General features: G+C 37.9%; 1 protein-coding gene across 1 annotated transcript; it reads right to left on the bottom strand.

Moving 5' to 3' along the window:
• Positions 1-9005: 9005 nt before the first annotated feature.
• Positions 9006-10991, bottom strand: LOC132034559 (basic endochitinase-like). Its single transcript, XM_059424958.1, is given in 4 exon segments — positions 9006-9474; positions 9955-10108; positions 10688-10756; positions 10759-10991. Coding segments are annotated over 4 exon segments (792 nt in total). The 5' UTR covers positions 10955-10991; the 3' UTR covers positions 9006-9101.
• Between the last annotated feature and the right edge of the window lie 252 nt (positions 10992-11243).

Genomic DNA, 11243 nt, shown 5'->3' with positions numbered 1-11243 from the left:
ATCTTGGTATTCAAATATGAGTTTGTCAATTGAAATGCCCTCCAACCCATTTGGGTTTTGATTTTTCAACCCCATGAGGTTACAACAACAAAATATGACTAATCCCCCATTGATGAACTTCATTAACCATGGAATCTCTCACTTAAACGCTAGTTTACTCAAAACCCACAATAAAATTTCAACCATAGGAGCAAAGTAAGGATTAAAGTGTCACATACCTATGCTTTGATGAAATTAGAATAGATCCTTGAAGAAAGCTTTAGTGAAAACCAACAAACAAGACAAATGATCGAGCGGAGGTTGGAAAATAGGTTTGTGATTTTTTTTTCTGGTGAAATTGGAGAATGGGTGAGGGTAGGTTTATGAAATTAATGGTGGAATAATAGTGGGAAAGGGGAATGGGATCGTGGGTGAACGTTATAAGATGAGGAGTTGGTGTTTAAAATGGTGGGAATTAGAAAAGGTGGGTCTATTACATATTAATAACCCTCTGCTCGATTTTAAAATTTGTGCCCATAATATTATTTTAAAATTTAATTACGGACTGTAATTTGAATTACAGTCCGTATTTCATGCTAAGTTGTTAAGCAGTTTACTGTCTTGTGTCATGAAAAATTACGTTCTTGGTCAAATTACGGTCCGTAATTCTTGGGCGTAATTTTTCATGTTACAACACAGTGGTCACAGTTTTTTGGCATGGAAAATTACGTGTTGTGTTATGGTCCGTAATTTAAATTACGGTCCGTAATCACTTGGAGTAATTTTCCATGTATTAAAACAGTGAGTCTGATGATTTTTTTACTTGTTATCGCCTATGTTTTCTGTATTCTCATCCTGCACCAAAGCAAACATTACCCTATATACACACTTTTTTTCCTTCAGAAAATTAAACTTGGGTTGCCTCCCAAGAAGCTCTTGATTTAACGTCGCGGCACGACGGTGTTACCCATTTTTACTCTGGGTCAGGAGTGTAGCCATGTTTTAGCCTGTGTCGGTCCACAATTCTATCACCATCAATGCAACCATGGTAATGCTTCACCCTCTGCCCATTCACTTTAAATGTTCGAGTTCCATCTCCGAAATTCAACTCAATCGCAAAGATGGGGTGAAACACTAATCACTTCGAATAGACCAGACCACTTAGATTTAAACTTACCAGGCAACAACTTCAGTCTCGAATTATACAGCAGCACCGGATCCCTATTTTGAAACTCTCTCTTGAGGATCTTCTTATCATGGTAATGTTTCATCCTCTCTTTATACAAAGGTTGCACTTTTGTAGGCTTGGTATCGTAATTCATCCATCTCTTTGAGTTGAAACAACCTGAGTTTGGTCGCTTCTTCCCAATTCATGTTCAATTTCTTCGAGGCCCACATGGGCTTGTGTTCAAGTTCAACTGGTAGGTGACATACTTTACTAAAAACTAGCTTGAAAGGTGAAGTCACAATCGGAGTCTTGAAAGCAGTCCGGTAAGCCCATAGAGCATCATCGAGCTTACGGGGCCAATCAGTTCTGTTTGCCTTCACCGTTTTAGCCAAAATGCTTTTTATCTCCCGATTAGAGACTTCAACTTACCCACTTGTCTGAGGATGATACGGGGTTGCCACCCTATGCTTGACTCCATACTTCTCCATCAATCCCGCAAAGGCTCTATTGCAAAAGTGAGAACCACCATCACTGATTATCGCCCTTGGGGGTACCAAAACGAGTAAATATATTCTTTTTCAAGAATCTCATGACACTCTTGGCTTCGTTATTAGGTAAAGCTACCGCTTCTACTCGTTTAGAAACATAGTCAACAGCCACCAAGATGTACTTCATGCCACAAAAGCTCACAAAGGGCCCAATAAAATTAATTCTCCAAACATCGAGCACCTCAACTTCCACCACAAAGTTCATAGGCATCTCTTGCCTCCTACCAATACTCCCTTGCCATTGGCACTGGTCGCAAGACTACACCATCAAATTAGCATCATGAAAGAGAGTAGGCCAATAGTGACCACATTCGATCACCTTTGCAGTAGTCCTCGTACCACTATGATGTCCCCCAACAGAAGAGTCGTGGCAAGCCTTCAGAATATCCAACACCTCACTCTCTAGAACACAACACCGAATAATGTTGTTAGTGCAAATTCTGAATAAGTATGGTTCATCCCAATAGTAATGATGAGAATCGCGCAAAAACTTCTTTTTCTGGTAAGATTTGATCTCGTCGGGAATGATACCAGTCACCAAGTAATTAGCCAAATCTGACTTTTGGGCAAACGGAGCATTTTCGGAGTTTCGTCAACTCCGAGAGGTTCGGATGGTTGTTTAGAACTTGTATGTATAATTGGTTCGGTTCCCAATGCATTATGGTACATATCGGGACTTTGGATGGGAATGGGAAGTAGGCACCAGTGGTTGACTCGGTCAACGAGACCTTCGTTGGAAATTTTGACACCACGAGTGCGTTCATAGCATATTTTTGTATGGGTTTAGGCGGTCGGATTGTGAGCAGATGGCCTCGGGAATAACCTGAAATTTTGATTAAAGACTTAAAAATTTTGAAAAAACCTGGTGTTTGGTGCCCACAATGGCGGCAACAGAGCCGCCCCTGCAGCAAAGATCGCTATGGCGATATGGTGACCGCTGGGGAGGTGATGGGTAAACAAGGCTATACCGCTGCGGCGGTACACCAACCACTGTGGCAGTGACGAGCAAAGGGCATTTCATTAAATGTGTCTTAAATAAGTCTTAGACCCTCATTATATCATATCTCGTTATTGGACCTTGGGAAAGTCAAGCGTTCTTGGAGACAAATTGAGGAAATTCTTGGAGGTAAAACTATGTCTAATCTTTTATTCCTCTCTAATCACTATCATTCTGGATTTCCCCTTCCCTTTTCAATCCTTTAGAAATGGAATTTGAAGGAGGGTTTTGGGAGACTTATCCCTAGGGTTATAATTGATAAATTGATGATGTTGATACTAAAATTTGAGGAATCTAAGCTTAGTAAACCCATGCCTTCCACTTTTAACGTAGAATTTCGGATTTGGAGAATTAGGGTTCATACCCAATTTGGGGGTTTTTACTTGAAATCAGATTTAGACCAAGTTTTGAGTTAAATCAATAATTAATGGTTGGGTTATGATCATGTAGGACTTAATTTGGTATTTTGCCTCCGAATTTTTCGTTTCGCCCTTGTGGTCCTGTTTCCCTAATTTCTAGGGATAAAATGGACCTAATTGATATCATAGCAATATTAGTATCATTCTTTATGATTTCTAATATAGAGTTAGATTATGCTTAGAATACTTTGGTTCTGAGCTTCAGGGGAAGGGCAAGGTAAAAGAGTGACTTGTTGGTGTTGTGGTTCGGCAGTCCAGGTAGGTTATGGTTTACCTTTGGTGAGACTTCATATAGCGAATCACATATTTAGATTATGATGTCGGAGATAGCATGCGAACCTTCGGGTGTGAAGTTGGGATGGATATTGCCTTAGGTTGGGCATTGATGTGTGTTGGGACTAGCCACCCTGTTATATGTGTTTGATTGTTCCATTGTGTTGGCTTGATGCCATGTGTAGTTAGTAGATAACAAATGTCGCTTGTGTTCCTAATTCGGATAGGATTGACATATCCATTGTTGGTATTTGTACTTTTATATATATTGGCATACCCATTGTTAGTATTGTGATGTGATGCATTGTTGGCGTACCCCGTTGAGGTACTTGTAATATTGAGCTTGCTTGTTGATGATTGACATATGCATTGCATGCATTCCTCATATTTATCATGCATGGCCGATATCCGGTGATGATCCGGTATTGTTGATTGAGCGGAACTGATATTTAATAAACTCTTTTACTTGAGTGATCGTGAAAAGGCCGATGTCCGAAGATCCATTTCGGAATCGTTGTTGATATGAAACGGACGCTTGATAAACTCTTTTACTTGAGTGATTGTGAGGAGGCCGATGTCTGAAGTTCAATTCCGAAATCGTTGATTTGTGAAACTGATATTTCACCGACTCTTTTTAGTGATTGTGAGGAGGCCGATGCCCGATGGTTATATCCGGGCATCATTGTTGCATGGCCGATTCCAATGTTATTTCGGAATCATTGTTAGTGCATGGACTCCGCGGGTTCCCCAGGGTGGTGCCGGTGAGACTCCCCCTGTGAGCATTTAGCCAAGGTCCCGTCTGTTTGTTGGGCAAAGATCCAGGATGGGTGGCACTTAGACTTCGTGAGTCACGCCGGGTTGTGCTACCGAGACGTCGATATTTCCGTCAGGAATACATGTGTACACCTCATTTGCATGGCATAGCATCACATTTATACCATTGTTGCACTGCATTGCATTGTGACTTAAGTGAGATGTTGTGATGACTGAATTGTGGTGACTGTGTAGTGATGATCAGATTGTGATGATTCCCCCATGGTGATTGGATCGGATGTACTCAGATTTATTATATGGGCGTTTAGATGTTTACATAGGTGATAACGGATACTTGGTTATGATTATATTGTCTCATGTTGGTTGGGTTATTTGCTTATCTGCTTTATTTTCTAAATTGTGTTAACTATGCTTAGTAGGCCGATGATACCTACCAATACTGTTGTTTGTACTAACCTGCACTTGCTGCATTCTTTTATGAATGCAGAGTACCAGATCAGATCTACCTATCTGACACGTGGCTAATCGACTCCTCAGCTTCTACTTGAGTTTTTCAGGGTGAGCATGGCGTCCGCTGACCTCGAACACTTTTCTATTGCTTATGTCTTACTTTTCGTTCAAGATATGATTTGAGACTATTTATGTATTATTATTGAGACCTTAGTATTCAGATCTAGATGCTTTTGTATGACCAGACCAGATACTGGGGTGGATTCATTACTTCCGCACTTATCTATATTATATTATATTGTGAGACTTACGTTATTTTACTTCTTCTGTTATTATTTTATTGATTGTGAATGTTGAGTTAAGGGTTCGCCTACCGAGGTGGGAAAGGTAGGTGCCCACATGACCTAGGCTAAAATGGGTCGTGACATATGGGAAATGGCCACGTGTCAGTCCCAAAGTTGATTTAAAGACCCCTTCATCCAAAACACACTAATACTTCATCAACTCATAAACCGATTTTGTCACCCATTTTCAAGAACTCAAAATTTGATTTTGGTGTCAATTTTCTCCTTTTTCGATGAGTCATAATCTTTTCTCCATCTCATATCGAATTTCAAGTTTAGGGTTTGAAATTTCTTCCTCAATTTCAAGTTTAGGGTTGAAATTTTCTTCCCTAATTACTCCTAAGCTATACTTGTTTTGAATTGGTACTTTCGAATGAAGAACTTAAGATGCTACATACTTATTTTCACTTTATTAATGCTGACTTTCATGAGAACTAAGAAGGAATTAAGGTTTTGCGGATGTCTTCTTCAAGGATCGAAGAGGCTTAAGTTTTTATTTTTTTTATTTATTTTTATTTTTATAATGTTTGGAATATGTTTTGATCCGATATGAACAAGGTAATTAAATTAAAGGGAAAAGGGAATTGATTTGGGGTCCACAACGCGTGTACGCACATCTTCTAGTATAACCGGGATGGTGATCCACGTCAGCAGAAAAGGTATTAAAGATGTCACGACCCGACTAGGGGCCATGACGGGTACCCGGAGCTGACTACCGAGCACCACTCATTATGCTAATCATCATACCCAACCTGAACATACACAATTTCCCAGGCAACACATATATATACAAAAGCCCTCACGGCTACAAAAATGATATACAAAAATATACATTGATGTATCCATGAGACAACTACTACCCACGCATACGTATCTACGAGCCTCTACTAGAGTACTGAGACATAAGGACGAGACAGGACCCCGTCATACCCGAATATGTACACAAAATAATATATCAAAAACTGCACCTCCAAAGTAGGGAAGTGCTCATGTGCAACCAGATCTGGCTCCTAAGAATCTGGACCGTCACCCTGTCTACCTGTCGGTATGGACACAGCATCCAAAAGAAGAGGACGTCAGTACGAACAATGTACTGAGTATGTAAGGCATACATGGTAACACAATAAGGAAATGTAGAAAGCATGAGAAGAAGAGATAACTGTAACTGCTTGCCTCTTAAGGCGGAATCATGCATGCTTACTTTTTACCTTTATAACATATCACACATACATACATGAACTGTCCGAATCAATAACATCATTAGCCTGCGTCCGGGGTAATAATGTCACGCCGCCCACTAGTGGTGTCATGTCCGGCCAAATAGGCACGGTGTTATCATAAGTCGCTCGCCTTAGCGGTGTCATGTCCGGCCATCTAGGCACAGTGTAATATCATCATTATATACTTATCATAAAGCATGCATTAGAACTCAATTAGAAGCTACAACTCTATCGGGGTGACGAAAGGTCGAGAACCCCCCCCCCCCCCCCCCCGATGCCATCATGGAGTAGTCATGATCATCATGTCTCACCTTGAAGGAACTAGCATCATAAGGTGAGTCTAACAATAATGAATAACATCAAGGAATCATATAAGGATCATTAGCTTCATAAGAATATCATATCATGAGCTTTAGGGTCTCTAGATTTAGATTCATCGTCATCATTATCACATTCATAGCACGTCTCTTATCATTATCTTATGAGTAGCCCTTAATAACCATAGACTTATAATTCCGTAATATGAGAAAGTCATGGAAAGGTAAAGGAATGCCATATTATAGGAATCATGCCTTAGGAAAAGAAGGGACTAGCCGCACATACCTTTACGTCTCTCTAACTTTATCAATTAAACGCTTGCCTCCAATGTTCATGATTCTACATTCTAGAGAATTCGTACTAAGGTTAGATAACAGGAAACATACTTAAGCTTAAGCTAAAGCTAATGAAAATTGGGCAGCATCTCCTTTGTTTCTACAACGTTCTCCATATAATACAATAGCTCCCCAAACATCAATAACAACATCCATAATATCATAATCAATAAGTTTTGTTAAGCTAGACATTATTCAATTCTCAAAATTCCCTCTCAAAGTCATCCATAACCATAGCTATAATACAACATCACATTCATCCTCATATAATGCTTCTTTAACATCATTTATATCATTTATAACAAGATTATAATCATAACATGTCAAGAACTATAATTCAAGTCAAGTCACTATTCAAGAATACCATTATTTTTCACATTTGAGCTCCATATTCTACTTTCCTCCTCAATCCAAGTCTTTCAACCATTCAAAAGATTCTTAATAACATGAAATGATCATAAAACTCACCTTTGATTATGTAGGAATGGGCTTTGGATGAAAATACTTCACTTGGAGAAAACCCTAACTTCAATTCCAAGGAAATTTCTAGCTTCCATGAACCCTTGTTATCCTCCTTGCACTTGATTCCACTAATTATTGGTGTTTGATCTTGGATTCACCTTGAATTTATGTTGGTGAAATGTAAGGAACCTTCTATAGGTCTTGAAAGTATTGGAGAAGATATAAAATGAAAAATATGAACTTGGGTCACATATTTATACTTAGAGAAAAGGCTGTCCCGATCATGTTATACGGACACTTATACGGTCCGTATAACTTTATATGGTCCGTATAAGTGACCGTATACTACCATCAGGAATTTTCCCTTTCTATAAAGGTTATACAGACCCTTATACGGACCGTATAAGTGGTCATATAACTCCACTTTTCTGAAATTGCTCCCATCGATTCGTTTGACTTCCAATCCTTGTGGGACCTTCTTAACACTTGCGTAACACTTCATTAACAATCTACGGAGCGTTATAGCTCTTCCTCAAAACATTATTAAATCAACGTTAGCTCGGTACTTCGCAAAACCCTTCCAAACACGACTTATACTTTGCCTTCCCCAACGAACTTCCTTCTCTTGCCTCAAATGTCTTTGGAATCTTAATTAGAATCGTTAAGTACCCCTTCTTACTTGTAGGGACATCATATACTTCTCCCCCTGTGTTAGTCTATTTGCCGCACAACGACATGAAATTTTTCGAGGTGTAACAAAAGAAATATGAAAAAAATAGTTTAGGTGAGTAATAGGACCCCCATAAAGGTAAGGTGTATCTAACTTTGGTCAAAGTTTAGGGGGCTAATAGTGCCTTATCCCCCTCTCCCTCTATGTGTGTGTGTGTGTCTGTGTGTGTGAGTCCATAAAATAGAAGATTACTAACATCTTTTGCATTCACAAGTTCTGTCGTTCCTATCACTTCTTACTTAATGGCTAGGTCTAAATTCTACAATGGAGCTCAAAATGAAATTGGTTCTTGAGTCAATCTTCTCAATCTTTATTGGCTCAAAGCTCTTGATTTTTGTTCTATTTCTGTACATTATTTATCACTCTATTTTCCAGCAAGAGAGAGAGCAAAAAAGAAGGGCCAAAAGTTAGTTAAATCAGAAATCTATATATTCAGTTGATCATAAACCTTCCTTAAAATGGATGTAAATTTCAAATTCCATCACCTGCTAAAGCTTAATATGAAAAAAGGGCAGTCCGGTCCACAATGCATCTCGTGTTAGCAGGGTCTGGGGAAGAGCCGCAACTCAAGGGATGTGTTGTAGATAATTTAACCTGATGAAAGCATTAAAGGACTGTCTCCACTGTTCGAATATGGTATTAGTATAGGATAGGCTGACACTGAAGGCTATATAATTTAACAAAGCACTGAATTCTCCAGATGAAAAAGTTTAAAGTTTTGGAATTCATTACTTCTAAGTTCTTCTCAAATCAAAACACCAAATTTGCTAAATGTTGGAAGAAAAGAATTGCTTATCTTTTTAATCTTTTTTCGTCTGTTAATCATCGGTTAAGTCAAAGTCTATATCTTCCACTTCTAGTTCAACATATAAGAGTGTGTGTGCATATATATATATATATAGAGAGAGAGAGAGAGAGCACGACGAACACATACATATTTTTTAACAAGAACTCTTTTGGGCTCTATAATTATAAGCAAGAGATGATATTTTAGATGAACCAAACCTTTATTTAATGTGTCAAGTATTACATAAAGGTACTTAATTAGATAGTAGCAACTTATTATACTGATTGATTAAGGTCCCTACTGTCCAAAGGGCTTTTGGTTAGCACAGTCCAAATTATTTCCAGGATCTACCCCTAAAATCTGACAATATCTCCTGTAGAACCCAATTCTGCTCTGCATCTGTGGATTTGAACCTTTGTTACATTCAATTCCACCATTGATGATGTTAGTGATCACACCATAGCCAGGGACGCGGCGAGCTGCAGAATCAGCAGAAGAGGGAGTCCATCTTCCGGTGATGACATCGTGTGCCGATGGCTTTGGCTGCTGAGGTGTCATCCAGAACCACAAGGCTGTTTTGAATGATATTACTGCATCATTTGCTACTAAATCTGGGTTGTTTAGTAGATCGCTTCCTATTGCTCTCCCTGCTGGTCCATAGTTATAGTTGCTGCATGACATAATAATAAATGTAACTTATTAACTATTAATTATTATACATGAACATTGCAATCCCTTTTTTTTTTCCTCACTATCAACTGATAGTCACTTAAAGATAACTATAGGTGTACCCACAAACAAGAGCAGAGTTTATGTTCATGGACTGATAAATATAAAAATAGTTAGACAATCAGGTTGCTAATAAAGTTAAAATTGCAAATAAATCTCTATAGAAAATATTAACGTTAACCCGGTAAGATGGGTAATTAGCCTACCATTATTATGTTAAACTATACTGTCAGTGTAAAAAATCTTTATATTGCCATTATATATAACTTACCCTGTTATAAGTGGAATTAATTATTTCAAAAATAAAGCAGTCAAATAATAGAAAAGTTATGTACGAAATCAATGATTATAAGTTGAATCCTTTACTTTTGTGACTTGAAAGTTTTTAGCTACGGATAAAAATGAGGAAATTGTTACTTACTAGGATATTTGGATCGGACCTCGACCAAAGTATTTTTTGCCAGGAGCACACGGCCACTGCTGATTTGCAACGCAGTAATCTCCAGGGCTTCCTTGTTCCTGCTTGAAGCAATATCCCCATGAATATGGTCCATCTGGTGCTGTTGCCCACCCACCTATATATATTCATACATGTATCAGGCATGCAATAAATTAATGCATCATTTCTCATAAACAGGATTCATAATTTAGCACAGAACTCATTATATTTAATTTTTTTAGCATAGAATTCATTTTACTTCTAAAATAATTAGTTCATTTTTTTTTTTTTAATTTTTTAAACTTTTTTTTTTTTTTTTTTTGCAATTTTAGTGATTTTTCACTTTAAGGAGTCAGCTGAACCCATTGAACAAAGGTTTCCTCCACAGTTCATGAAATTAGTCATGACAGTAAAACTAGCAACGGATGAATTAAACTCCCTCGTTCAGTACCAATATATGTGGACATATTTAACAAGGGCACATAGTTCAAGAAAGATTTCTTTCTTAAAAACTTGTGGTACAAAATGAGGTTCAAAACGAGTTATAGACATCTGTGGCTATACATTATCTCTTCAACGACTAATAAAAAAGGAAAGTTCAAGTTAAATTGTTTAATTTCTAGACAGAAAACTATGTAATATTTTAGGGACAAACTATAAAGATAAATATGCGACAAATGAAAGTGAATGTAGAAAGGAGAGTAAAATTAATTACCGGTAGTTTCATGTGAAGTTTGAGCCAAAAAGGCGGCAATTTCCTTCTTACGAGTATTGGTGTCACCATAGTACCAAAGCCACCAAAGGATCTAGTAGCTGTTATAAAAGCTTCGTAAGTATAGAAGCCTTTGGCAGGACAAGCTGCATCATTGCGATGCAGAAATATTCTCTCATACAAGTTTTTACTAATAAGGGAACCAACATCTTGTGCCAAACCACATTTTAGGGACAAGACACAAAACAAAGCCACTACCCAAAACCTCATTTTCGTATTTTGATTTTCGGTATGTGTATTTTGAGTTGAGGAAATGACTGGTATTTATAGGGAATAGATATAGGGAATAGAATAAAGTTGGGGTGCAGAATTTTCAACTGAGTTTTGCAGGAAAAGTCAACCTTGAGATGGATGCTTCCATACTTTCGCTATTCCGTGTTATGTGTCATCTTTCAAATTTCGTGTGTCAAATGAGTTTTTTTTTTTTTTTAAATGGCAATCTTTTTATGTCTTTTAAATGGAGAATAACTTATCAACTATTGTGAACTAATAATATTTT

The sequence above is a fragment of the Lycium ferocissimum genome, chromosome 2 (genome assembly GCF_029784015.1).
Source record: "Lycium ferocissimum isolate CSIRO_LF1 chromosome 2, AGI_CSIRO_Lferr_CH_V1, whole genome shotgun sequence".
In the NCBI taxonomy this organism is placed as follows: Eukaryota; Viridiplantae; Streptophyta; class Magnoliopsida; order Solanales; family Solanaceae; genus Lycium; species Lycium ferocissimum.
Note: the sequence above shows the minus strand (reverse complement) of the source record. Positions and strands in the feature narration are given on the sequence as shown.